The sequence below is a fragment of the Sturnus vulgaris genome, chromosome 24 (assembly GCF_052056855.1).
Source record: "Sturnus vulgaris isolate bStuVul1 chromosome 24, bStuVul1.hap1, whole genome shotgun sequence".
NCBI classification, from domain to species: Eukaryota; Metazoa; Chordata; class Aves; order Passeriformes; family Sturnidae; genus Sturnus; species Sturnus vulgaris.
The window spans coordinates 6,408,527-6,436,369 of record NC_142266.1 but is presented as its reverse complement, the minus strand read 5'-3'; the positions used below and the strand labels follow the sequence as shown (position 1 = coordinate 6,436,369).

At 47.1% G+C, this 27,843-nt stretch overlaps 2 protein-coding genes and 1 long non-coding RNA gene across 7 annotated transcripts in view; 1 reads left to right on the top strand and 2 right to left on the bottom strand.

Annotated features, from left to right (window-relative positions):
• Positions 1–150: 150 nt before the first annotated feature.
• SRRM1 (serine and arginine repetitive matrix 1) lies at positions 151–17,106 on the bottom strand. Of its 4 annotated transcripts, none has more exons than XM_088178214.1 (18): positions 17,004–17,106; positions 14,512–14,601; positions 13,713–13,835; positions 11,428–11,598; positions 11,103–11,215; positions 10,519–10,719; positions 9,873–10,100; positions 9,247–9,351; positions 7,467–7,738; positions 7,280–7,360; positions 6,855–6,941; positions 6,088–6,232; positions 5,819–5,860; positions 4,056–4,160; positions 3,094–3,549; positions 2,003–2,180; positions 1,351–1,545; positions 151–1,143 (listed from the first exon to the last, which is right to left on the bottom strand). In XM_088178214.1, the coding sequence occupies exons 1-18, from the start codon at positions 17,022–17,024 to the stop codon at positions 1,039–1,041; spliced, it is 2,718 nt and encodes a 905-aa protein (XP_088034340.1). In that variant the 5' UTR covers positions 17,025–17,106; the 3' UTR covers positions 151–1,038. The 4 variants fall into 4 exon arrangements, with proteins under 4 accessions (XP_088034340.1, XP_088034341.1, XP_088034342.1 ...); XM_088178215.1 differs by having other exon boundaries at positions 4,056–4,157; XM_088178216.1 differs by lacking the exon at positions 5,819–5,860.
• A 262-nt stretch (positions 17,107–17,368) lies between these two features.
• The window catches only part of LOC106858776 (uncharacterized), a 44,461-nt gene continuing 33,986 nt past the window's right edge, over positions 17,369–27,843 (top strand). The window contains exons 1-2 of the long non-coding RNA XR_015808249.1: positions 17,369–17,620; positions 20,268–20,482. This is a non-coding gene — a long non-coding RNA (uncharacterized LOC106858776). The remainder of the gene's footprint in view (positions 17,621–20,267; positions 20,483–27,843) is intronic.
• NCMAP (non-compact myelin associated protein) lies at positions 19,201–26,952 on the bottom strand. 2 transcript variants are annotated; one of them, XM_088178213.1, is made up of 4 exons: positions 26,867–26,952; positions 21,091–21,185; positions 20,880–20,964; positions 19,201–20,428 (listed from the first exon to the last, which is right to left on the bottom strand). In XM_088178213.1, the coding sequence occupies exons 1-4, from the start codon at positions 26,941–26,943 to the stop codon at positions 20,287–20,289; spliced, it is 399 nt and encodes a 132-aa protein (XP_088034339.1). In that variant the 5' UTR covers positions 26,944–26,952; the 3' UTR covers positions 19,201–20,286. The 2 variants fall into 2 exon arrangements, with proteins under 2 accessions (XP_088034339.1, XP_014741086.1); XM_014885600.2 differs by lacking the exon at positions 26,867–26,952 and adding an exon at positions 25,940–26,047.

Here is a 27,843-nt window from a genome sequence, read left to right as displayed (position 1 = left end):
TTTTCCTGCTCCCCAAGGACACTTAAAAGCCCCAATTTTTCCAGAGCCAGCACAGTGGATCAAATTCTTTCTCATCTCTGAGCAGTCATTAACCCTGCACAAAACAAAGCTGATTAGCAAATGTAAATGTCCAGATAAAAACAGCCAACATCTGTTTAAATTTAGAAATTTATTTTGTTTAATCCACAAGCTTTATATAGCTTTAGTTAAAAAAACAAAAACAAAGAACAGTGAAAACATGACAATATCCAAAGTTTAGGTTCCTCTAAACTTTCAAAGAACACAGCTCTGAAAGTTGCTCAGACCATTCTGAAGAACCATAACGAGACAAGATTTATGAATGGGGCAACGACAGCTCACAAACAAAATTTATGGAACTGAAGGAATTATATTTTTTTTCTGGGACTGCTGATCATGGAAACTGCCCTTTAAAAAAAGAACATAAAAATACAAATGAAATTCCAGTGTTCCAAATCAACATGTTACATCAATATAAACCCACAGTGTCCTGGTAAACAACATGCTTTCATTTATGTACCACTCTAAATTGCTATTCTTGATTGGCTTTAATGGAGACTATACAGGCAACAGTAGAAAGCATTAAAATAGAGATGTATTTCCTTGAATTCTGCAGTGGTTTTACTCCTGGGCAAGCCTACAAACCACAAAGGTTAGTAGCATCATGTAAGTGATACAAAAGAAGTCAAATGAGACCCTCACAAATTCTGCTCAAGGCTCTGTTGGATTTCAAAGAAACAAGGGAACTGACGGTCATGTTTCAAACCTCCAAAACAAATTCCTACTGCTTCTAAAAAGTCTCACTCTAAATGAAATTATGCTGACTGTCAATGAAAGAATGTCACTAGTACACTGTGGACACCTTTTGTAATGTAAATCCATGCCCTTTGTACATGGTGAACCTCAACCTAGCAATTATTACAACAAATGTTATATTCTAAAGCTCAAACACATTTAGCAATTTGAAATTGAATTCTGAGTACAAACCAAATAAAATGTACATTATATCAAAGGGTTGTCCTAGGAGGGGGGGGACACCTGCGCCTTCCTCATGGACCTCAGGGCCTTCTCCCTCAGGTGCTTTTCTAGGTCATCCAGGTTGTCCTCGGGTTCACTTTCTGTCTCCTTCAAACAAACACAAAGAGTTGCTTCAAACACCCCAGGCCCAGCCAGGCTGAGCCCTCCCAGTCCTGCAATCCCCACAGGGAATCACAGACCCCCAGTGCCAGTTTGGAATTAGGGCTGTCAGAGCACCAGCAGGGCAGGGCAGGGCAGGGCACACACCCACCCTGTTTGCTCACACCGAGCCTTTACAAAGCCCCAAATTCTCACCTTTTTGGGTTCTGTCTCTGTTTCCTGCTCTCCCTGTGCTGAGGTGGTGTCTGCTGCAGCTACAGCAGCAGCTGCTGCAGCTGCTGCTGCCTTCTCCTTCTTATGCTTTTTGTGTTTCTTGTGCTTTTTATCCTTTTTATGCTTCTTATCCTTCTTTTTCTTCTTCTTCTTGCCACCACCTTCTTGATCTGAATTCTGTAATAAATAATTCCAGAGATGTTACAACTCATCTCTAAGGCTTCAAACTTCTCTGGCAAAGAATGGAACTGCCCCTGGGAAACACCTCAGAAGGAGAGGTGAAGATCCTCAACAATTTATTCTGTTCTCTTCCCACTGGGAATACTCTGAGTTTGCACGTAGCATGCTGAGCATAAATAAACCTCCCTCACTCTGCAGAGCATGAAACTCATGTACACCCATGAAATGGGACAGACTTTTCCCCACAAGTCTGATTTTCTATAGAACACCATTTTCTTTACACTTGGAGATGTTAAACTTGAAAAAATTCACGTTATAGATTGTTTTTATCTGGGAAGAATGACCCCAAGCAGTTTTCCCCTCTGTGAATAACCCTGGGGCTGCACAGCAGCTCAGCCTTCCCAGCAAGAATCCACCCTAGAAGCCAAAGCAGAGCTGCTTTATGAACAAATACCCTGGCAGGTGATGGGCTCTGAGTTGGGCTCTTGGCCTTTTTTGCAGGTGACCAGTTTGCAGAAGGAGAGCGAGAGCGGGCAGGAGATGCAGGTCCTTGGTGCTTTTTGGGAGCTGTCTCGGGTGACCCTGACGCAGATCGGGACGAGGACACGCGCCGGGGGCTGGGGGTGGAAGCCCTGGGGAGCACAAGAGTCACAGTCAGAGGTGAGCCACAAAACAAGGCAAGAGCCAGATAACACCTGTGCTTTAACCTGGTCAAGCTGCACTTAGATTTAAATTGATTTAAAAAAATAAATAGATTAATTGCTTTGCTGATCCCTAATGCAGAGGGATAATGCAGCCTGAAATCTGTCAACCATCCCTGCTGCTGCTCAGAATTGATTGCTGCCTTTCTGGATTAGCTAAGTTATTATCACATTAAAAGTCAAGAGAACAGCAATGATATTTCATTCATGTTTCATTCCATTCAGCCACATTTTCCTTCGGAAAAAATTCATAAACCATCACTACACTTTTCACCGTCTGCTCGGAAAAGCAGCATCTCACTAAAGACGAAAATATTTATAATTTTAACAGTTTATCATGAATGGCATCTTATGGAATCATTTCTGTGCTAATGAGAAGTGTTGGACCCCTTCCACAGTCAGGTTTAAAGACAAAATTAGGTTTTCTTTACAGCCAGCAATAAAAGGGAAGGATCTGGGGAGACCTCGTGGCAGCATTCCAGGGTCTTACAAAGACAGAGGGGGGCTTTTTATGCAGGCAGCACAAGGGGGATGGCTTCACACTGCCAGAAGGATTTTGGGAAAAACTTCTTTCCTGTGAGGGTGGGCAGGCCTGGCACAGGGTGCCCAGAGCAGCTGTGGCTGCCCCTGGATCCATGGCAGTGCCCAAGGCCAGGCTGGATGGGACCTGGAGCAGCCTGGGACAGTGGGAGGTGTCCCTGCCATGGCAATGGATGGGATTTAAGGCCCCTTCCCACCCAAACCATTCTGGGATATTCTATGATTCCTTAACCACTTTCACTGCATTATAACTAAACAACAACCCCTCATCAAACCCAAAGCAGACAAAGTGGGGTTTTTTTACTTTTTCTTGGGTTCTGGCGTCCTGGACACCCTCCTGATGGGCCGGCTGCTGGGGGAGGGTGACTGTCTCCTCTGCGGCGACGCCGACCCCCGGCGCGGCGCCGGAGGGCTGGAGGAGGGGTGGGAAGCTCGAGGCCGTGGTGAAGGTGAATGCCTTTTGTTTTGTGGTGGAGAACGCGTTTCCCTGTTGGATCTGCTGGGAGGAGACCCCTTCCTGTGCTTGGAAGATACGGAAGGGGAGCGCCGCTTTGCAGATGGGGAGCTCCTCTGTTTTGGTGGTGGGGAGTGGGAGACTCTGCGCTTGGACTGGGGGGAAGGGGAGGCTCTTCTTTTGGGAGGGGGAGGAGGAGAAGCTGTTCTCCTCTTGGGAGGGGGAGATGGGGAATATCGCCTCTGGATTGGGGGGGAGTATCTCCGTGGAGAGGGAGAACGTCTGCGCGGGGGTGGAGATGGAGACCTGCAAAGAGAACAAATGTTCAGGCGTGGCAATCAGTCAGCAGAGCCCTGCAGTGCACCCTGAGAGGGGGAAAAGGACTCTAGAGCTCTTTGAACTCCTCAAAGGTTAAACTAGAATTCTTTACAAGTTTTAAGAGTTTAAAATAAAACTCTTTAAAAGCTGTTATCCAGAAAGGTTGTGGTTGTCCCATCCCTGGAAGTGGCCAAGTTGGAACAAGTGGAAGTTGGACAAGGCTTGGAGCAATCTGGGCTAGTAGAAGGTGCAAGGGGTAGCACTGGATGATCTTTAAGATCCATCACAACCCAACCCAACCCAACCCATGGTTCCATGATTCCGAATTTGCAGAAGCAACCCAATGACATCCAGACCGTGCACCCACCACACCCAACCTCCCCAACACAACACAACCCCCTCAGTTTCCCAGTGAAGGCACTGGGAGCAGGGCCCTTCTCCCATGCCCAGAGAAGCCCCCAGGGCCAGAGCAGGCAGTGCTGCCCGGGTGGTACCTTCGGCGAGGCGGGGACGGGGAGCGGCGGCGCCGGGGCGGCGGTGCCGGGGACGGGGAGCGGCGCCGGCGGGCGGGGGGCGGCGAGGGGCTCCTCCTCCTCCTGCTGCAGAAAACAGGGATTGATCAGGACACTGCTGGCTGAGCCAGCAGCTGCTCTGTGCTCTGCTTCCACCACGCAAAATCTGCTCCTTCATGCACCTTTAAGTGGAAGTCTACCAGGAGCATTAACGGAAAAAAATGCACTTAAATCTTCCTGAAGAGCGTGAAATGGTGAGGGCTTGATTGTGACCCTGAGCCCCCCTCAGGTGTCTCACTGTGACCCTGAGCCCCCCTCAGGTGTCTCACTGTGACCCTGAGCCCACCACATCAGCCAGGACACAATTCCACATCTGCACAATCTGATCCCTGATCCATCACCAGCTCGTAGCCAGATAAACACCAAGTGGTTGCAATAAATGATGGATCATGTGCTGATTTTGCTTTGGGTGGAGTCAATTTTCTTCACAGTGTGAAACTGTGCCCCATTTGAAATCCAATATTATTTATTTCTTGAAATGCAGTGAAAAAAACCCAGAGTGGTTGCTAAACTGCAGTTCTTGATTAAAACTGTTCACCAAATAAGCCATGTTCTCCTTTGCAGGGTTTACAAAAGACTTCTGGAAGGGGGAATTTTAATCCAACATATACTTGCATAGAATTTTAAAGGAGAGGAATATTGGTAAAGTGAAATATTCCTTTTTTTTAAAAAAAGCAATTAAGATAAAATGACTGGATAAGGGAAAAATGAGAGCAATTAAAAAGCAAAGCAGCTCATTTACACGAAGTGAGATTTGATTTCAAATGTGCTGGGTATTGTTCTCCAAGGCAATGAGACACACTTTTATAGATAAGAGTTTGCTCCAAAATACAATGTTCTTTTATGATCCAAAAAACCCCCAGCCTTCAAATGTACTAAGAGTCCTAATTAAACATGTATTTATGCAACAGGCAGTACGTGAATTCAGTCTGTTGCAAAACAAGATCAAAGCCTTTGAATCCCAACCTGTTTTCCATAGAAATGTTTGACAGGATCCATAATTAGGAAGGTCTGAATTGGTGAGGGAGTCATCCTTATCTCCTACATCATGATGTGTGCTCTGAGTATCTGCTAGCTTGGGCTTAATTACAGCCTGCTCAAGGGTCATTAAATCCAGTTAATAAACCCATCAGGCTTCCTTCACCTTTCTGTATTCCTAGATCAACACAGAGCAAAAAGTGTCACAAATAAAGAAGTCACTGCTGTTTTACTGATTGTCTACTTCCAGTAGTCCCAAATATCTCATGAACCGAGGGATGAGAATTTTGAAAACTCCAATCATCTCGGACCCAGAAGATCAAGATCTTAATTGCTTGTTGCAAGTGTGCAGGAGGGGGTTTGAGTCAGTGGCAGCAGGAATCCAACACTGCTCACCCAAAGCTGGGTGTGTGGAGTGAGGAACCCCTGAGGAACACAAGTGTTCAGCTGTTTTCTGGCATCAGAGAGATGTAAAAAATCAAAGTTATTGATGTCACAGGCTGATGTGAATTAACAAGGGGTGAACAGTGAGGGACACAGAGCAGGTGCTGTCCCTTCTCTTTTTGCCAGTGAAATGGGTCCGAAGGAACACATCAGCCTGGATTTCCCTCACCGTGAATGTGCAAGTCTAAAGGACAAAGGGTGGCAAATGCTTATCCATGCCAAAATAAACAACAGCCTGTTTAAGATATGAACTTCTAACTAACCTTTTCATCACTGGGGATTGCCACCTCTTTTCCATCTGCATCCTGAGAGCAGTGGAGGGAAAACAAAACAAAACAACAAATCTATCTGCCACGGATCTGAGGCAAAAATGAACACCATCAAAAAAACCGTCAGAGCGATTTTTACCGAATGAGTGTAATGGGAAGGAAATCTTGAAAAAGACTGGGCAGAGTGGGCATGACTCGATGTGTAATTGGTGAGAGATAAAGAGTGAATAAGAGGAAGGGATGAGTTAAGCTCAGGCAGTTACCGAGGGGAGGAATCCTTCTGGCGCCGGCGGGGCGAGGGCGAGGGGCTGCGCGAGTGCGAGTGCCGGCGGCGCCTGCCCACCTCCCCGTTCTTCACGTTCGACCTCTTGGGCCTCTCCTCTTCTGAGGAAGATGAAGAACCAGAATCTGCAAACGTAGAAGAATCACTCTCTGGGAAATGATCCTTGTGGCACTGCTCACTGACAGGGTAATGCTGCAGTTCAAAGCGAGCTCCCCTCCCGCAAAACGAGAAGCCGAAATTTAAAAGCAGATCAACTAAAGGTGTTGGTTGAACTAAAGTGATAAATAAATCTAATGGAAACAGGGAAAAATGCTTGCAATGACCTAACTCTCCCCATGATATCTGGCTAAACAAATAATTTTAAAAGTGAACTGTAGTTGCTTTTTGAAACTATGTGGACAAAAATAGCCAGGTGAATTTACTGATGTCAAGCATAAAAGAGTCCAAAGTAAGGACAGATGAGGTAATCCACAGCACACAATCTTTGTGTGTGATGTTAAGAGTCTAGAAGTGCAACTTTTAAAGCTGCAAACCCATTAACAAAAGATGTAATAACCTTTAAAAGTCATAGTTTCATTCTTCCTGAGCAATAATTAATGTGACCTCATTATGAGTGGCAAATCTGTAATTAAGTTTACAATAGCACTGCAGAGCAGAGAGCAAATAGTTTTAATCTGTATTTGAGCTTAACTACTTCCTGTAGAAGTAAACTGCAACCCAGTTTTAGGGAATTTTTCTGCTCCATACCAGATGAAGACTGTTGATTTTGCCTCCTGTACTGGCGCCTCTGTTGGACAGAATCTGCTGCAGCCATTTTGCCTCCTTTGTCTTCTTCTGAAAAGACACACAAGGACAGGGCACTTCAACCAAGGATACAGATTTGCCTTATGCAGGCAGAAGCAAAGTTATGGGCAGCAGACCACCAAGTGTGGGCTTTTTCCCCACTCAAATCTTAGGATAACCTAAGGCTGGAATACACCTGTGCTGAAAGTGTATTTTATTCTGGGCAATCTTGGATAGAATGAGGCAGTAGGAGTGATCACCTCACCAGCAGAGTTCTGAACACTCTTGCTTTCAACACCAGCCTTCCAGGAGGGCTCAGCACTTCACTGCCCAAGTATTTTTGACTAAAAACCCCACCCAGGAGCAGAGCTGAGAAGCCAGAGCCGTACCTGATTCCGACAACTCTGCTTTCCTGGGCTTGGGTGCTGGCGAAGGAGATTCTCTTTTCTCAGTACTCTTATGTTTGGGTGCTACGAGACAAAACGAAACAGCTCAGCTTCAATTCCACGCTTTTCCAGCCCTACAGAAGGCACAAAGGCCCAGAGGCAATGCCTGACTGGGGGTGCTGCCCCTCACCTGAAGCCCTGCTGGGCGAGACGGAGCCGCGGCTCTTGCGGGCGCGGTTGGACTGCTGGGGGCTGGGCGAGCGGCGGGGCTTGGCCGGGGGGCTGCCGGGGGGCGAGGGCCGGTGGCGGCGCCGGGGGGGGCTGGCAGAGGGGGACAGGCGGCGAGTTTTGCGGGGGGGGCTGGACACGGGTCTCTTGGGAGGCTTCTTTGGTGGAGAGCGGGAGCGCGATGAGGAGGAGGAGGAGCTGCTGCCGGACAGAGAGGCTGAGGAACGTCTTCTCCTGTAAATCAAAAGCCCACATCAGGTCCTGGCCGGCCACAGAGGGGAACATCTCAGCACAAAGAACAAAGAACTGCAGTTGTTTGCAAGCACAGACACTGAGCCACAGACAACAGCACTTCCCAAACATGGTGGACAGCCTGCAACACTCGGTTTGGAGAAGAGGAGGATAACGACCAATCTTTCACAGTTATTCTTAAACTACAATAGTGAGCTAAAAATTGTTAGTGTCACCTTCACTGGCTTTCTGTCCATCTACAGGCTACAGCTAAGCTTTGCCCCTGGAAACAATTAGTTTTGGTTGGGCTCTCTAACTTCTGGGTGGTTAAGATAATTGTCTGTGTTAGCACGTGTGACTTAATGATCCCCAGAGCAGATCTGGGTAAGAGTTTAGTGTGCCAAGACACTAAAACGTTTTACACCAGGAGGTGAAAATTTCAGGCAACTTAACAACTTAACAATTCAGAATCGATCTATCCAGCCTTATGTTTTAGTCTTTCATCTTTACTCTGCAATTTTAAAAGGTAGGGCCTCAGAATTCTGCGGCAAAATTTGTGGCAAGTTCTGTTGCAATTGTGTACCTGCAGAATCCACCTTTGGCTGCAGAATTCCTGAGAACCTGGAAAAAAGAAACCCTACCTTGAGTGAGATAAACATTTGCTGAAAGGGAGCTCTTGTACATCTTGCAACATACATGTTTGATACTTTTCACAGTTTTCCCAGTAACTGTGTGAAATGAACATATTGACAAACTCAGGAAATAGTCATCACCTTGTCACAGAAAGGAAGAGAAGTGTTCCTTCCTCAAAAACAACTGCTGTACACAAGAAGCATCACTTTGATTCTCTTCCTATAAAGAGGATCAGAATCTGTTCTCTCCCCATGAAGTAAAATGTCTATTTTGACACTGCCAAAAGCACATCATTTACTCTGCAAGGCAGCTAAGAGCTTTGCCTCTAGGACAACTCTTACGCTGTGAAAAATGTGACTTTCAACACCAAAGGGCAAATCTTGAAGAATCTTAAGTAAGAGAACATGAAGAAGAAACATATTTCAAGTCCAAATTTAATTTTACGTGCTAGAAATACAAGTTATAATTAAAAATTCCCAACGAGTAAGATTCAATTACTTGTTCTCTTTTTTTTTTTCCCCAGGCAGGAAAGAAAAGTACTAAGACTTAAGCCTTAAGAGATGTCATGTCAGTCTGTGCTGGGAGCTACCCAGAGCCATACGAAGAAGTAAAAAAGAAACAAAGCTCTGAAATTGCCACTTTTCAAAAAGGTGGAATTCTCATCACTGTCCTAACTCAGAAGAAATCATTTCAATCTGCAGTTGTGTTCCCCCACAACACACTCAGGAAATGTGACAGCGCAGTTTTTCCATCGCTCTGATCACACACCTGCCAGCGCTAAGGTGAGATGAACCAGGGAATTTTGCTAACACAGCTACAGTTCCCTTCAACTTTGCAGGTTTAGCACTTCCAGCTGGCTCAAAAAGCAGGGCTCTTACCGCCTCACGGGGGATCTGCTCCTCCTGTGCCTGGGTGGGGGAGGCATTCTCCGGGGCGGGCTCCTCCTGCGCGGGGACGGCCGGCGCCGCGGGCTGGGTCGCCTTCTAGGGGAGGAAGGCCGGGCACAATCAGAAATCCCACTGAAAAGCAGCTACCTAACTTCCCTAGCTGAGGAAATGTATCCTCGGGGCACTGAGTGCAGAGTTGTTTTCCTGCAAGTGCATCGTATTAAGGCTGTATTCAGGTGAGGATGCCAAATGTACAGGCAGGATCAGGGCTTTGAAGTTTAACATGTTTCTATTAAGCAGTACAATAACACATTCTTTACCTCCTTTTTTAATTTCCCAGCTTTTCCAGTATCAAACCCATGTCCTAAAGAAAGGCTACCCAACTCCCATTATCAGTATTAAGCAGCCCAATTCCTTCTCCCATCAGCTCTGGTCACCGTGAGCATCTTGTCATAAATCAGTACAAATAAAACACTCCCAAACACATTTATGCACCAAATGCATCCTTCTCATTTGGCCCACAACATTCCCAGCTCAACACCTCTAAAAACATCACTAACCAAGAACATTAAGCAGAAAATATTCTCAGCCTTCACAGGCAGCACCTGAAGCCCTACCTTGACCGAGATCTATGGCGCCTTCTGGGTCGAGAATGAGATGGAGAACGAGATCGGGACCTTGACCTGGACTTGGACCGAGTTGGGGATCTCTGACGAGTCTTCTCCTTCTCCTTTTCCCTCTCCCTCTCCCTCTCCCTCTCCCTTTCCTTCTTTGAATTACGTTCTGGTGAAGTTTCCTTAGTCTCTGGTACAGGAGGTTCAGGTTTAGGAGCTTTTGGGATATCACTGTTAAAAATAAGGACTTCATTTGTAAGCACATACAAACCACAGCCTGCTGAGTAACGTTTAAAAGTTGCCAAGATATTCCCCTACAACATTCTCCTGCCTGTTCTCTGACAAATTGCTCCAGAAGTGCGAAAAGTTTGAATGTGGTACAATGATGCAAAAAGGAGAATCAGTAACATAGAGGCTACATGATGACAACCAGCTGGAAGTCAAGATGACATTGTCACAAGTGTCAGTGATGACCAGGACAATGAAATCACAGTGGCAGCAAAGCACGCTGCCCTTGGAATTCTACACAGGAGATCCTAAAATAAATGCTTTGGCTGCTGCAGGGGCACAGGGAGGAGCAGGCATTGCCCAAGCCAAGCTCCAGTGAGGCATGAGGATAATAATTCAATTTTTCGGAGACAATTCTCACCTGTTTGAAGTTGCCTCTTGCACAACAGTCTCCTTTGGTTTCACGGAGGGCTCTGGCTCAGGAGTGGCCTCTTTCTTCTCGGGGGCAGGGGTGGCACTGCGGCTCTTGGTGCGGTGGTGGGGGGAGCGGGAGTGGCTGCGCTTCCGCTCGCGGCGCACGGGAGACGAGCGCCGCCGCGGGGAGGGAGAGCGGGACTTGCGCCTGGGGACACACACGGGGACACTGAGAGCGCTGGGACAGGCAGCAGCACGCAGCCCCCTGCACCCAGAGACCCCCAGCACCGGCTGCAGCCTTCACAGCACACGCACGACTGCGCTTTCTGCTGCTAAGTGATGGACAAATTAAGACGTCCAACAAAAAACCCAACCCCTTCGAAACTAAACCTAACAAAGCCTGGACTAGATAAAGCACTAAAAACAGCACCCCTGTCACAGCTGCTCTGGGTTACTTGCAGTTCCTGTTCAGCAGTAGGTCAGGCCAGCCTGCTACAATAGCTAAGGGGAGTATTTCCACAGCTCAATTAATTCCTCTCTGCCACGTGTCCTCCCTGTGTTCCTGATATGCTGCCTGTGCATTTTCATTACCTTCTTGGACTCCTGGATCTGTCTCTTTTCTCTCTGTTGTCTTTGTCTTCCTTATCTCTCTTCTCTTTGTCTTCATCTTGTTTCTTCATGGAAGCCAGTTTCTCCTGCTCTATCTGTGCAACCAAATATCAGCACTTAGCTCAGAGGCAGCACACAGACCTTATCAAATATGCATGTCCAACACCAGCAAATATCTGCTTTGGGACTGCAACATTTTGCCCAGACAGCAGAGTTCTGCTGATCCCAAAACACCACTGGAACAGCCACCAATTCTGACCCAAGCTCACAACCCACCCACCCACAAATCCATTTAAAAGAATCCTACCTGTCGTTGTTTTATTTCTTCTTTCTTCAGTTCCAGAAATGCAGTTGGAATACCAGCAATGTTTTCTTGTGCACTTAATAGCAGTGGCCACAGTTCTCCCATGAACTCCCTAGCATTTTTCCCATTCAAAAAACCAGTCAGGTTGATTTGCATCATTTTGGAATCTGGGTTCTGCAAAGAGATATGACAGGAAGACAAACAGGTTATCTGAAAAAACAACAGACAGTCTATATTAAACTTAAATTAAAACTACCATGGGGGCTAAAATACATATACACTCAAAAACTACTTTTTAAAAATCTTTCCCTAGTCATTTCTCATCAATATAAGTTTACTGTACTATTAATTTTTTTTTCTTTTTGTGCCTTACCATAAATATTCAGAAAGGCCTGTTAATCCTTTGTGGGTTTTGGAAGTATTTTTGGACTGTGTGGCTGCTCTACAGGAAATCAGGGGCCTTTAATTTAACACACCATTTACAATGCTGCTATGAGATTTCAGAATTACACTCTAAACATAATTTTCCTGGTGGTTTTGATTCTGCTTGCTTGGAAATCTCTCTCTTAACATCTGCACAAGGGACAGAAGCTGTGTCAGTGCCTAGCACTGGAGATGGCAGCCTGCTAATCCCTCTCCTCCTGCTGTGAAAGGCCAAGAGTCATGCATGCATTTTCTGACTTTCTCCCAAACTAAGGCTCTGCCTGCCTGAGGGAGCACAAGCTACGTAGGTGCCTTACAGATTGTCCTCAATGTCACCATGTCATGTCCACAAAGGGTTAAGAGGTCAAAAAGGTTTCAAAGTTAAAATGGGCTTTTAAATTCTAATATCGTTTGTTGGTCAAGCAACAAGGTCCATATAACAAGCACAGCTCAACAGCACAAAGCAAGTACAGATTCCAGGTGTCTTCAGTTTCTTCTTGGAACCTTGGGGGGTTTGGAATCGCCAAGTCCCCTGTAGAGAAAGATGTTCCCTTGGCTTGCTTCCGACTCCCTACTGCAACTCAACCACCTTGAGTTTAATGTTATATCATTTATCTAAATTGCAAAAGACGAACAAGCAATAATGAGTACACAACCACAAAAAAAGAAAAAGATTGTTCTTTTAAAAAAGTTCTAAACTTTAATCATGCTTAGTATAAGGGGAATTAAAGTGAGTATTCAGATTGTATTACACTAACACATGATAAGAAAACATTTCCTATTACGACCCCTGGCTTTAATTAGTAATTAATTTAGTATTTAAAATTATTTCCCCTTTTTGTTCTCTATACATAAAAGTATCTAAATATTCATGAAATAGATAATAACATCTTCAAAATAAAGTGAAATTTAAAGGTTTTTTTTTTAAACAGCAATACCTTTATCAGTTGAAATGTCAACTGTTCTCTCAAAACACAAGGTTGAACTCTTAGGAAGAAAGATTAAGTGTAAAGTACATCAGCATGAGAATGTTTGCCAATAATTCGTATTGTACAGCTTTTTACTGTCCCTTGGGTTGCAGTGGCACAGTGGCAGATATTAAGAAAAACTGAGTTTATTACCACCTCATATTATTCATAGCCTTCACAAGAAGTTTACTGCATTAAAAGATCTCGTGTATCAGACTGAAGATTAACTATGGCAAATACAAATACTAATTGTAAATACTGCCTACAGCAATTAGCAAAAGGAAAAATTAACATAGCTATAGATGAGGTGTCTACACTGACTCCAGCACTCTCCATTAAATTACCATCGGATCAATTCAGAATTCCCCTCATGCTGCACACAAAACCTGAGCTACTTTACAGTAATTTCAAGAGCAGTGTAAAGCTTTGCCCAATTGCTCTTTCCTGGATGTTTTGGTTCGGCCACTTTACACAACTCACCTCCAAACACACACTGCATCATCAAGGGAGTTGGGTCAGAGCGACATTGGACACTCACTCTGCTGTGACCTAATAAGGTGATGGTGCTATACTTCAGACGCAAGGAATAACTTCCATTTTGGTTCAGGCCTTTTAAATCATAAATCACATCATCATTAGAAAATTGCTGTCAAAGTAACTTAACATGTAACAGCAAAATTAAAACAGTAAGTTTGATTTTTTTCACCTGAGCAGTTTGCAAACTATGCACCTTCACTAAACTTCCAGCCTTACAGCTGTTACACAGTGAATTTCTTTCAAAAATATACAAAGTAACAAAACCCCTCCTAACTGTACTTGAGAAATTCACAGATTCAATAGAATTCATAAATAATTATGTTACACATTTAGAAACAATATCCACAACAAAATTGTTACCTTCACTTCCAACTGGTTGAATATAAATTCAATTACTACATCATCTTCAAATCCAAGGATTTCTGTTACTCGTTTTGTTATCCATGGTTTGATTACTTCCAGATTTACTTTGCTCATGTCCACCTGTATCGAAGAGCCAGGAGAAACACAACATTGTCACTAAATACACGAGCTCAGGGAACCCTCAACTCCTATTTTGTGCTGCTTCATAATTACCTCAGCCTAGTTTTGTTTCAAACCACTTTGCTGCTGTTCAGCAGAGGTTACAGTTTGATCAAAGCACACCTTTGGATACACTTTTATTTCTTTCCTAATATAGACTTCCCTCTCCTGAGCAGCTAAAATTAGAAACCAGAGATGGTAACAGAAGTCAAAACAAAGCAAATTTCTAGTAAACTCTAATAAAGTTCCAGCAAGGGGGGGGGAAACCAAAGTGAAACTTGTATCCTGTAGGATTTATTGGTCATGCCAAGTAAATAATGAAATGAAAAGAACTGAAACTGAATGATAAAGCAAGTCTTGATCCAGGCTCACCACTTCCCCTGTCTACCAGACTCCAACAATTTAGGGCTGGATTTAAGGATGCTCAGAATTCCAAATTAATCAGTATTTGCTGGAAAGCTGACCTCTTGTCAAGCTGTATGCTACACAAAAGCCTGCTGGTGACATTTAATACATTAACCAGATCATTGATATCACTGCTGCATCTGATGCTCAAGCAGATATTCCAAATATCCTCAGTTCCCCCTGAAATTCTCTGACTGGTGAGTTTTACTCTCTATTCCCCCATCCCACTTACCTTCTTTTCTAAGCATTCTGCAAACTTCAACTGCTTCAACAGCTTCTTCTGCTTGTTGCTGAAGCGATTGTCCTGCTCTGCACTGGTTCCCTGGAGCACAGCAAACAACAGTTTCAGCCTGGGGGGCCTTCAACCTCCTCCAAGGATTATTTTCCCCCATGTCTGCACAGTGCATGAGTGAAACCAATTTGTGAGGCTGGGATTTTGTCACTTATTCCAGGCAAAAGAAGCCTTTCCAGGTGCTTTGCAATTTTAGCTCTCACCAAGTGCTGAGGATTTTGGGGTGAGCAGCTCCTGAGCCCCACAGTGATACCTCAATCATAAAACCCCGGGCACTGCCCAAAAATAAAGTATTAGCAGCATCAAACTGCCAGGAAAAGGCTTTATTAATTCATTTATAAAAGAAATGAAGTGTTTTTTTCCTCTGTCCAAAAATAAAAACGTGCTGTTTGCTTATGGTGACACCTCTGAAACCTTTGGGCTGTTTCCCTGAGGCAAAGCAGGGAGCAGAGGAGTACAAAGAATGCATTTTATTGATCCTGCTCTGTTAAAAGTTCACCAACTGGCTCCATTTCCACGGACAGGAGCTGTAGGTTAATTCATTATGGAGGGAAAGACCTGGAAGCCCAGTTCTGGAAAATTTACTGGCAGAGAAGTAAACAGGAACAGGCAGGAATTAAAGGAGATGCAGGGCTGCATCCAGATCCTGATGGGCTGCTCATGACTGAGGACAAACCCAAAGCTTGGGAAGTTTATTCTGGAAACAGTGTAACTGATGGAAGGAAAGCAGGGAATTTTATACAGGTAGCTCTCAATGGAAGAACACGGCTCAGTACAAGTAAAAATAGAAATTGTCAAGGAATTAAATAACAATAAAGAAGAGAAAGCCCCAAATTCTAAGTTCACTTTGGTCAGAAAGCACCTGGAATTAGCAATGTAACATGTTGCCAAGTCATCAGTTATTGAAAGGGAACAATCCACTGCCATTCCCATTTGCTATTCCAGAACATGGGAATCCTAAAGTCTGACTGTGGCACGGGCACTTCCAGGGATTAAAACTCTTTACAGTATTTGCTGTCCACTGGGTGGCTTACAAAAAAACCACAACACTTGCCAGTTTCACTCAACAACTGAATGTTCTTTTGGTTTTGGTTTTTTTTTTTTTTAATTATTTCACAACCCAGAAGGAAAATGGAAAGGAAGTTTCTTGTTGGTAACACGTGGCAAACAGCAAAGGGAACCAAACAGGACAGAGCAAGGGGGCTACGGAAATTGAAAGACAGACAAAAAAATAGTCTGAACTGAAATGTCACAGAAATGTGAAGAACTGACAGAATTATAAATAAGAGATTGCTTGGTATGGGGAGTCCAAATTGCTGCTCTCCTGCATTTCTGTCATTTCACATTTGGTTCCTCCTGAAGCCAGAATAAAACCAGAACACTGTTCACAGCCTCACATCAGTGCCATGCTGCTTTGGTTGTTATAAAATGCCACCTTCCAGAGGCCAGTTTAAAAGAATATTAGATTTCTAATCCAGAGTTTTCAGCCTCAGTAATCCCGCTGTCAATCACAACTACCTGATTTGTAAACCTTTTAACAACTGCATTAGAATAAGTGGGGATTTTATCTGCAATTATTTTTCTCAAGTTAGTCCACGAACACAGAACTGAACTGAGGGAAGGCTTATGTGTGCTGTCGTGTTTAAAAAGCATCCCAGCTGCAGGAAATGAAAATAATATGGGCTGAACAAATGAATGAACCTTGAAATTTAGATTGGTTCTCAAAATTATCACGGAAACCCCCAAAATAAGGTATTTCAAATAATGGAGGAAAAAGCCGAAAAGAAATAGACCCTGGTAGGTTTCATGGTCTCTGTAGGAAATGCACCGCAGCTTTAAGACTAGAGAAGAAACTCAAGGATTGAAAACAAAATACCAACAGATGAATACAGCCTAACTTCCTCCTGTTACGAAGACACTTAATAACCTCGAAAAAAAAATCTCACTAAAAATAAAGGCAGGGTTGTTTATTCGCTTTGAACGTGGACACTAAAGAACACGAACAGCGCAAAGCCAGGCTCGACCCTCAGAGCCCCTCGTCCCCCCCCGCAGCTCGGGGGTCGCAGCGGTGACACGACCCCGCGTGGGTCGGGACCTCCGGGGCCGAGGCGGCTCAGGGCCCCGTGCAGGGCCTGGCCGGGGAGCGCAGCCCCGGGGGGACCGCGGAGCTTCCCCCCCGTGCCGAGCCCGGCCCGGACACGCTCGATCCCCCCCCGCTGCCGCCCGGGCCGCGCCGCCGCGGCCTCTTCCCGCCGCCATTTTCTCCGCGGCGAGGAGCCTGCGCAGGGCGGGGGCGGGGGGGCACGGCGGCGCCGCGCGGGGCAGCGCGGCTCCAGCGCGGACCTGCAGCGGGGCCTGGCGGTGCCCCCCGTGCCCCGGCGTGGCCGCCGCACCGCCCGCCCGCCCTCAGGGCCCCCCGGGCCGGCACTTACGCGGAAGAACCCGGCGTCCATCTTGGCTCCTCCGCCTCCTCCCGGCCGCGGCGCGCGCTGCCGTCCCGGCGTGCACCGCGCGCCCCCTCAGCCGTGCCGGGGGTGGGGGAGAGGAGGGAAGGCGGGAGGGGCGCGAGCGGGTGGGCGGGACCGGGCTCGCGCCGCGCAGGATCTCCCTCCGCCGCCCGCTGATTGGTGGAGGGTCGGCGCGCGCGAGGGAGCCGGGCCAATGAGAGAGCGCGGCTGCTCCGGCGCGCGTGGGGGTGAGTGGGTGTGTGAGTCGCGCTGTCGCGAGATGTTGGCCGCTGCAGCGATTGCTGATGTCGGCATCTCGCGAGATCTCAGGTGCCCTCACGGCCGCGGCTCCCTCAGGGATGGCGGTGGGGCCGGGTAGGGCCGTGAGGGCACAACCGCCTCAGCCCTCGGGTGCGACCCTTCGGCAACGGCCCCTCGAGTCCTTCACGGCTTAACAGGGGTCTCTGGCCGGGAGGCAGGGTTATGAAGAGGTCACAGAACCCCAGAGGAGTTGGGGTTGGAAGGGACTTCTGGAGATCATCCAGTCCAACCCCCTGCCCAGGCAGGGTCACCTGGAGCAGGTGACACAGGAGCAGCTCCAGGTGGGTTTGGGATGGCCCCACAGTCTCCAGCTGTTCCAGGGCTGTGCCACCCTCATGGAAAGAAGTTCTGCCTCATGTTGAGGTGGAACTCGTTGTGTTTTAGTTTATAGCCCTTGCTCCTCGTCCTGTCCCTGAACAGAGTCTGGCACCATCCTTTGACACCCCTTGGTGATATTTTATGGATTTATGGGATCTCTGCTCAGCCATCCCTTCTCCAGACTGACCAGGGCCAGTTCCCCTCATGAGGGCGATGCTCCAGACCCCAAATCATATTTGTGGCCTCTGCTGGACCCCCTCCAGCAGCTCCTTGTCTTTCTTTTCCTGAGGACGGATCATGAGCTGTCCACTCCATCCCACTCAGGACAAACTGGTGTGACTGGTACAGGTCACTGATCTGTATGGCTCCTCCTGGCCTGAATTACAGATGCGTTTTTGGGAAATAAATTGGTTATGGGACTCAGGAATAAAACCCACAGGAAATTATTTTATCTGCTTAGACTTGTAATGATCTGAGTTTTGCAAGTTTATCCCAAACTTGGATAAACTTGGATGCTCCACTTGGCTGCTCAACAGCCCTGGCACCGTGGATGAGGGAATTTAGTAAAGCTGACAGCTAAAGCTGGAATTGCTTTATGCTTTTGTTGAGAAACAGCAGTTAAAACCCGTGGGAAGGCAGGAGGACACTAGGTGGAGCTCCGTGCTCTCTGCTGGGATAAGGAGGATGGAAATAAAAGAGGAAAACTGAGGTTTGGGATCAGGACTTAGCCAGCAGCGAAAAAATTAAACATTTTACTAGAGTGTCTGGATCAGTGAAATTCCAGCTGGAGGATCTGACCTGCTGAAGATCCTGGAGAACTTTTAGGAGGAAAAAAACAGCCATTGATTGTTGCAAGACAGGGCCAGCTAAAGGGGAACATTCCCAAAATCTGTGTGTTTGGAAGTGGAACCTGGGGGCCAGATCAGGGCAGGCTGGATCAACCCTGCAGTTAACAGGGCAGGGAGAGTGTGGGATTGTTCCTGGAAAGCTCAAATGGCACAGAACGGGGATTTTTGCTTCTTGAGAAGGTGGTTTTGCTTGCTCAGCATGAGCTCTGGGTTTTGCTGCCAGGAGGGGCTCTGGGGCCCCCCAGGAGGTGCCAATCTGAGGCAAATTTTACTGGTATTTGAATTTTTCAGCTGGAGCAGTGCTGGTGTGGTCACAGCAGCCAGTTCTGCTGCCAATAATAGTAATTCTGGGAAACTGGAGCTGCTTGCAGTAGCTCTGCTTATTCTGCTTGTGAACTTCATTGGCTTGAAATGAAGCAAATGGAGAGTAAACAAATTTTGCTGCAAGTAGATCTGGCTAGGGATGTTCAAAACCACAACAGTAAGATGGGCTTATCTTTCCTAAAAGTCTTGATTTGATCCCATGGAACTGCTCAGAGAAAATCAACTCCTTTGTATTTTTTTTGAAAAAAATTAGATGTGCATCTGCTGTCCCCTCTGAATTATTAAATAAATCCTCCCTGCCACAAAAAATAAGGTAGAGAACCAAGACAAAGGGAATATTTACAAGGAGATTCAGAAACTTCACAAACAGCTGTCTCAATATTTGTTTTGGAATCCAAACCATGCTCCAGTTTCAGCCAAAAAAAGAATACTGCAAAGTAATTGAATTTAGTTTCTGCACAATTAAAAATTACCAATTAGTTAAACTGACCTGCTCAAGAGATCCAAGGAAAGAATATGAAATATAAAATCTCAGACAATCTGCCAGTCAGTGTCTGACAATGCTGCTCTGTGTTCCCACCCCGTGGGCTGTGAGTGTCCCTGGGAATTCCTTTGTGCCTCTGCTGCACACCCACAGCCCTCACACTCACAGAACAACCTCGCTTTGGGTTGGTTTGGAGAATAAAAAACTGCTAAAAATAGTTGGGCTGCACCAGAGAACAAAGCCTTGCAGGGTGAGTGGCACATTGGGGCTGCACAGAGCCTCCCTTGCTTTATCCAAGCTGATTTTTTTCTATTTCCGTGGTTATTTTTTTCAGTTAAAGAGCTCAGATTTTGTGTAAGACAAAGCAATCTAACACAGCTGCAGCCATGAACCTGAACTGAGAGTAAAACCCCTCAGACACCGAGTTCCTTTGGAAATGGAGAGTTACAGAGTTTATAGAAATAGCTAAAAAATACGTGAAAATAAAAAGTAACTTCTTTTTCCTCAGCCTGTACATACGTGGCATTAGAAACATGAAATATAAGTAAAGATAAATACAATTTTGATAGCTCCTGCACTACCCATCAAGTATAAAATAAACCACAAACCTCTTCCATGTAACTTGTAACAAACTCCAACCTGAGCTTGGGGCACAATCCAGATTTTTCCTCCTGCTTATCAGCAGAACAGAGAAAGTTCAAAGTCTCTGAGGAAGCAAAAGTTCCACAAAACCTGGGCATCTTCTCTTGGTTTATCCAGACCCACAAGAGGCCTTGCTGCCATCCTGATGATTCCTAGACCTCCACCTGTTATTTCAGCCATAGGAAAAGTGTCCAGACCTCTGGTTTTCCCTCCCAAAGAAAGAAACCGGGATTTCTGTCAATGTACAGAGAGAGCAGCAGCTCCGAGGAGTCCCAGGTCCACGGGGTAACAATTCCATCTCTTCTCTGGCAGGGAGGCTGAGTGTTCCTGGTTACCTGCTCTGCAGGTGGATGTCCACAGGGATGAAGGTGACCGAGGGCTGCTGTGCCAGGCTGTGGCTGTTGTGCCCCACAGGAGGTGGCACTGCCAGCTTGGAGGATTTGGGTTCCAGCTCCCGCCGCACTCGCATGCGCCTGGCAAAAGGTACAGGGGGAATTGGCACCGGGGCTGGAATCTCCTCTCCCAGGGTAAGTTCTGGGGAGATTCCCACACAACCCAGTCAAACCAAGCCAGGATTTCATCCCAAAGGTACCAAAAGTCCTCGCAGAGCATGTGAGCTCTGAGAAGTGAGGAATCAAGGTCCCCCTCTGGCAGCCTTGGTACACACTCAAACCTTTCCCTGCATCACCAGGAATCCCTAAAAAGAGCTCCCACCATGCAGCCTCCATCAAGGAGCTCTTTGTGCTTCCTGTGATCCAATCACAGAGCACTGACAGTGAGATTCAGTACACTGCAATCAGCACTTTAGTACTTAGAATCTCCTGGAAATTTTCAGCAACAAGCCCTGTAATGCTCTGTTAGCTGAGAGCAGGGACTTTGGTTCATCCTGGTTTCACTTGGTGACTACAGGACTTGGCCACATACCTGTTGTATGTTTTCAGGATGAGCAGAACCACTGTGAAAATAATAATCACCCCCACCACGATGGCAGCAATTATTGCTCCAGAACCTGGGAGAGAAGCAGGAAGGGTGAAAAAGCCATATTTACAAAGTTGTCACTGTAGTGTTTGAAGTTTGATAAGTTCAAAGTCCACTTAAAACCAAAAAAAAGCCACCACCCCACTCCTTTCCTTACTTTGATAGAGAATTTGTTCTTGAGACTTTGTGGTCACATTCACTGAGAGCTCAGTGTTATTGGTCAGTGGCGTGGCTGTCGTCATCTTGGGTTGGCTGCAGAGGGGGAAAAAAGAGGAGTGAATTCCTAAAATATTAACCCAAATCTCACAGTGCTAATTAGGCAACTGCCCCCCAAAGGTTCAGAGCCTGCCAGGCTTTGAATTGAACCGAGGCTCTTCATTGTGGTAGGAAACCTGGCCCTGCTGAAGGAATGGAAATTGGATATTGGTACAATGGAAATGTTGGTACAGTCTTGAACAATTTGCCTCAGTCAGTGTTAATAGGATAAAGTAAGATATAAAGACAATAATGTATTTTAAATGTTTTGGGGTTTTAGATGATCACCTCTAGTTGAGATTCAGATCACTGAGCAAATGAATGTGAAGGATTCTGCATCCAGAATTCAGCAATGTCTTGAGGGAAGGGAAAAACTCATCACAGAAAGGTTTAAAAACTCCATTGTAAAATAGAATTTACAGGAGCTTCATTCATCTAACATGGAGAAGAAAAACCATTTAACCTCTTCCCTTGGAGCTCCAAAAGTGCCAGGACAAACACCAGTCCCTGAACAGGGATATTGCAACGTGGCTGTGGCAGGAGTTGTGAGTTCAGCCCAGTGTCAGCTCAGGTCTGTTCCAAGGGCACAGCTGAAAACATGCCTGTGTTTTGGTGGGTAAAACTGTGGGTCTGGAAAGAGCAGCTGGGATGTTTGCTGGTTTTATAAGGGTTTTCCAAGTGTCCCTGCAAACCCGAGGCCTTAAAGGGCTCCTTCAGCCTGAGAGGGGTGTGAGCACCACTTCAAAGAGCCCTCTGGAAGCAGCTCAGCTCCCAGTCCCTGAGCTGGGACACTGCAACTGCCCCTTGAAAAGTAAATTATCCTTCAGCACTTGATATGGAACTGAGTTTCCCACTTCAGATGCTGCCCAGTACAACCAGGTAGGGCTCTGGTGCTCCACTGGGATATTGTGTACTTTAATTTTACACAGACAAGATAAACAATAGCCAGAAATAATTCAGTGGAAATCAGTTGGGAATAAAAATTAGTACCAGTTAAAAACCTGCAGAGCAGGTCAGTGAGGAATGAGAGGGATCAGGAGGCAGCAGGAAGGGAAGGGGTTGGTGTCTGAATGGGATGCAGGATCAGAACTGCAAGGACCACTCTTCAAATATTTCAATCCCCTCAAGTTAAAAGTTTGGTTTTCTTCTTTTAATCTAAAAACCAAACTACCTTTGCCCCAAGCCTGTAACTGGGTCATTCTCCTGTGAGTGAATGATTCCTTTGTTTAGCCAAGGCCAAGTTAATTCAGCAGCATGAGCATCAGTTGAAATATTTTGTGTTTCGAATCTGCCCAGCCCTATTGTCCAGCACAGGGTTCACACACACCTCAGAGGAACCTGGGGGGCACCAGGGCTCAGGGACAGCTGTTCCTGTCTCTCCATTTGGATCAAGGTTTTACCAGTGACAGCAGCAGCTCAAGAGACTCTTCAGGAAAAGCTGAGCACGTGTTCTGACTATGGGAATAATTCAGAAAAAGCCACATCCTGCTCTCACCTCGTGGCTCCTGACTAGGGCAGTGCAAATGCCAGACCTACAGAAGCCTTTTTTCCTCCCCTGGCTATCAAAATAAAAACTGCAAATAAATAAGGCTGAATATTTTAGTATTAAGCCATGAAATATTCATCCTTCCTACCTTCCCTCTGGGTCAAACCACCTTGGGAATGAGGAGCAGTTTGTGCATGAGTCACCCAGAACCAAATAATTTTTTTTGTCATAATGAAACTGCCTGTTTACAAAAGGGATTAATTTATCCAGCAGGCTGCACCAATCTGGGGTGCAGTTTGAAAACTGCATTAGGTTGGGGTTCTTCTGCTTTGTGTAGCAAGTCAGGAGGTCCAAGGCCTGTGGCTGCAGCCAGGTGGAAGGTGCCAGTCCTGCTCTTACCTGAGCCCCAGCTCCATTCCTGCCCTGTGAATCAGCATGTTACACCTGACCAAGCCTCTGCTGCAAGAAAGACCCAGCAAAGCCCAGGAAAAATCCGTGGGAACCTGAATTTTCAGTTTGGATCCTACTCTGTTCAGAAAACCGTTTGGAAAATCAGGAGTGCTGGATAAAAGCCATTCAGCAGGGGAGAAGAAGTGGACTTTGATACAGTAATCACAGACATTCTTTATCCATGACACAGGGCTGCACTTCCCCCTGTGCACACACACCTGCCTGGGCTCTCAGAGCCTCTCATTCACCCTCACTCTCCACACTGCTGGTTATTTTTGCATGCCCACGTTATGGAGCTGGAAATGTTTCCATAAAGTTCAGCTTTGGGCACGTTTCCATTTCAAACACCTTGGCAGATACAGGGGATGGGTTGTTGTGGCAAGTGGGAACAGTGCCCCCTTTTCTAAAGCCTCCCTGCTGGATTGCAGCTCAGGGGCCCTGCTGGGCTGAGCTGGGTTTGTTGTGAGGAGATGGGATCAGAGCTCACCTGTCAGCAGCACCTGGCAATTACAGCACAGGGGCCACAGGCAGCAGAGGGGTTTGTTGGAGGGTTTTTCCAGGATGGCTGGACTTGGAGAGGCAGCTCCCTGCCAGGGAAGGCAGGTGTTGGTTAGGAGGACACAGGTTCAGTGCTTTCCCCTGGGAAAAGGTGGGCTTTGTTTGGAGCTGGATTGTTCCTGCCCTCACCTTCCCAGCACCCCGGGAACACCGCCAGGGATCGAGGCAAGCTGTGATTTCAGAGAGCAATAAAAACACAACGTCCTTCAGTGAGACCTGAACGTGCCTGGGTTTACCTTGAGAGGCTCCAAAGAGGGAGGAAGGAGGAAAGAAAAGCCCAAGTTCAAAAGTGGCCTGGGGCAAACAACCCTCCCTGTGTGAGCCTGAGTGTCCCCATGTCAGGGCAGCACCTTTACATAAACATTTTCAGCATTTTCTCAGGTTCTGGCATGAGCTGCCTCGGTTGAATGCTGGTAAAACACACATTAAAATCAGTTCATTGCCTTGCCGAGACAGAGACACAAACTGCAGGCAGCTCTGGGCAGGAGCAGCACCAACTAAAATCCCCTCAGTAATTCTACCTGCCTGGCTTAGATCGTGAGAGGCACCAAAACCCCTCAGCTCCCACAGGTGACATCAGGACCCCCAAAGGGAACACCTTCATTTCCTAAAGCCATGCCTGGGAATATGAACTTGGTAGACTTTTGTCACTGACTGGCTCAGGAGCAGTTGCACATTGCCCAATTCTAATTTTTTATTTTTGCCTTGAAATTCTGGGCCACACACACTTCTCCTCCCCCTCTGTGAATGCGGTTATTCATGGGAACAACAGGAACTCCACCACATTCAGATCCTAAAACCACTCCAGACCCTTCAGGGATATGCAGGATATGGAAGAAAACAAGCCAGAGGTATTTTCCCACTGATTCCAGGCCAGGATCTAAGGCACACTGAGATCAGGAGACTTGCTTAGACACTTGGGAAATATCCAAGAGAACCAGGATTTGGAGTTAAAATGGAAAAACCCCCAAACACCACCGCAGTGCTGGAGCTTGTCTATGCCAACGTGTTGAATCTGTGAGGCACCTTCCCCTCTGCAGAGCCCTGCAGACACACACAGCAGCTGACACCTCACACTTGCAGCCTGTTCTCCACCAGAACCCCTTGGCAAACCCTCAGTGCCCCAGTCTGGCACCCACAGAGGGGCAATAACTCTGTCAGACCCTGAAGTCTCTGCTCTGCCTTTGTCTCCTGGTTTGTAATCACTAAATCAACCCCTCCTGCCCCCCAGCACAATGCATCCCATCAGTGAAAGCTACGCTTCCTTTAGCAAGGACTTCCTGGGGCATTAAATACATTAATTACCAGGAAAAACCAGAAATCACCATTCAAACCTGTCAGCAGCTTCAGTGCGTTCCCGAATAATGCGAGCAGTGTAGTTTTGTTCTGTGCTGGGGACACTCAGTGAACTGTAACACAATGCTCTGAGCTTTCAAGTTCTTTTCCTGTTAAATATTACACTGCCAGCTCTTTCCAGCACGCTGCTCAACAGATTGAGGGGAAAAAAAATACAGCAAAAAAACCTCCCAAAACCACAAACAAATAACCACCACCAAACCCATATTTATAGTGCCGGGGTTGAATAAGTCAGGACAGGAGATTCGGCGTCCCCAGTGATGAAAGGACAGCGCCGGCGATGCAATGAGCCTTCAACAGCCGCGCAGGCTCCTCTCTCTCGGGAGAGGAAACCGCGCCAGAACAGTCCCAGTCCCGTCCCTTATGGGCTCCCAGTTCCTGGGACAACTGCTCAAGCACCAGTTGAACAGAAAAACGTGCGAGAACATCTGCTCTCTAATTCTTTCTGGTTTAGAGTCCCGGTAAAGAAGTCGCGTTTCCCGTGGTACATCCACAGTGCCTCGCACACGCACCCGAGGAACCGCGCTGCAAGCAGCGCTTGCACTGGTGGAAAGGAACAGAGCTTTGGGGGAGAAAGAACAGAGATTTGGGGCAAAAAGTAACGGAGCTTTGGGGCAGAAAGGAACGGAGCTTTGGAGGAGAAAGGAACAGAGCTTTGAAGGAGAAAGAACAGACCTTTAGGGGAGAAAGGAACAGAACTTTGGGGCAGAAAGAACAGAGCTCTGGGGAGAAAAGGAACGGAGATTTTGGGGGAGAAAGGAACGGAGGTTTTGGAGGAGAAAGGAACGGAGATTTTGGGGGAGAAAAGAACAGAACTTTAAGGCAAAAAGTAACAGCTTTAGGGGAGAAAGGTTACAATTATCCGCATGCGAGAGTGGTTTCTACACCCGGCGCTACTCACGGAGGATGCTGCGGGCTCGAGGCTCCGGCGCTGCCGCAGCGGCTCCGGCTCCCTCTGGCCGCCGGGGCTGCGGGGCTGCCCCCGCCGCCGCTGCCGCCCCTTCCCCAGCCCAGCCCAGCCCCGCTGGTGCCGCAGGGACCCGGTTTCGGTGCTGCCGGAGCCCCGGCACAGCCCCGCCGCCGCAGGTGCCTCCCCGGGGCCGCCCAGCCCGGCCCGGCCCCCGGCGCCGCCTCCCCGGGCCCGTGCGCGGCTGCGGGAGCGCCCGACCCCGCCGGGCAGCTCCTGGGGGGATGGAGGAGGCTGGGATAGACCCCAGTCTCACAGCGACAGTTCCCAAGTTTGGGAACAGCCCGCGTTCTGCGGCTCTTCGATGCCCGAAAGTGTCCCAGGCACTTTGGGAGAAGGATCCCAAGCGCATCCAACCCAAAGATGGAAGGAGGGGTTTTGTCCACTCGTCAGTGGAATCAGAAGGATCAGACTGGAAAGGAATCCTCGCCTTTAACCTGGACTTCGTTGGCTTTATCCTTCAGAGAAGTGTGACCACAGTCCCTGTCTGGATTTGTCCTGTGGACATCACACTTTAAAAAGGGATCTGTCCCCTGCCCGGACCTGATGCTGCTCCCATGGGAAAGCAGAAAACCACAGGAACAAGCCACAGCCTTCATTCAGGCTCGGTTTGTGGTTTAGGGTTGTGGAGCTGCTGTGCAGGAGATGTTTCCTCCATTCTTCATTTCAGCTGCAGCCACAGCCACATCACCCACCTCCCTTATAGTGCAACCTGAAACAGGATAAAACCTGCTCCTTACAGAGTCCTGCCTCCACATGCAAGGCAGCAACAGGGGGATCCTGGTGGTCCATAAACATTTGCAGTAGAGTTCTTGGGAAGCCCAGAGCCCATTTGGGCTGAAGAATGAGGTCCTTCCTTACCTTGCAGCTCTCCCTTTCCTCCTCCAGAAGCATTTGTGCCCTTGACAGAGCTCATGCTTCACTTTGGTGTCCATCATGGCCTGGTTTCCACCCTGAACCCACAGAACACAACCACAGAGGCTTTTTCACCAGAAACCAGAGCTTCCAGAGCCAATTATTTAGCAATGTTTTTTGTACAGCTACAAAGACTCACATTAGTCACTTCCAGCTCAATCCCCCATGAAGCTCCTTTAAACTCCAGACTGAAATCCCAGCAGGGATTACTCACCAAATATCTTTCCAGGGGAACAAACTCCACTTGATTGGTTTCCTTACAATGACTGTCCCATCCTGCATAAACAAGCAGGAGCACGAGGCTCTCCTGAGAACAGGAGTGGTTTTCCAGCCACAAACCTTCCCTGGGCTCTATCTCTGGAAAGCAGAAGGGGCTTCTTTCAACAGTCAGCAACCATAACTGGGAAGAGGTATGAATGTAAGTTAATAAAAATAATTAATAACTCAATTTAAGTGGTACAGGAAGGGAGGCACCAGCCCCTGTGACCGTGGGGCAGCCCAAGTAAAAGCAAATGTCAGTTCCCAAAGCTTCTGTCACAGCAGAGAGGGAGGGTGGGACTTTCCCAAGGGTTTGTCCCTCACCAGGTCCTAAATTTGTAGCCCTTTACTATGAGCTGGAGTCACACGCCAGGTTTATACACTGTTAAACGTTTAAATACATTTGTGTAATGTATAAATATATGTTTATACACTGTTACTGCAAAGCTTTGCTGCCAACATCAGTGACCCAGTTTGCAGGCACCAGCCTGAGCTCATCCCATTAAAGGGGGACAGAAGAAGACTTTGGGATGCTCCAGAAAAATCCTAATGAAGTAAAATGGACATCAGAGGACAAAACAGAACTCTGAATTAACTCCAGGCTCACCACAGCATTACCAACCCCTAGGAAGTGACACAAGGTGTTACAAGGTGTGGAGTCTCAC

Coding starts and splice junctions, on each gene's coding strand:
- SRRM1 (XM_088178214.1), bottom strand. CDS start 17,024: ATGGACGCCGGGTTCTTCCGC. Junction 10,720..11,102: donor AGATCCAGGAGTCCAAGAAG/GTAATGAAAATG, acceptor GTGTGTCCCCAG/GCGCAAGTCCCGCTCTCCCT. Junction 6,233..6,854: donor AAATCAACAGTCTTCATCTG/GTATGGAGCAGA, acceptor CTACGTTTGCAG/ATTCTGGTTCTTCATCTTCC.
- NCMAP (XM_088178213.1), bottom strand. CDS start 26,943: ATGATGGACACCAAAGTGAAGCATGAGCTCTGTCAAGGGCACAAATGC. Junction 20,965..21,090: donor AGAACAAATTCTCTATCAAA/GTAAGGAAAGGA, acceptor CTTCTCTCCCAG/GTTCTGGAGCAATAATTGCT. Junction 20,429..20,879: donor ATCCTGAAAACATACAACAG/GTATGTGGCCAA, acceptor ACCTTTTGCCAG/GCGCATGCGAGTGCGGCGGG.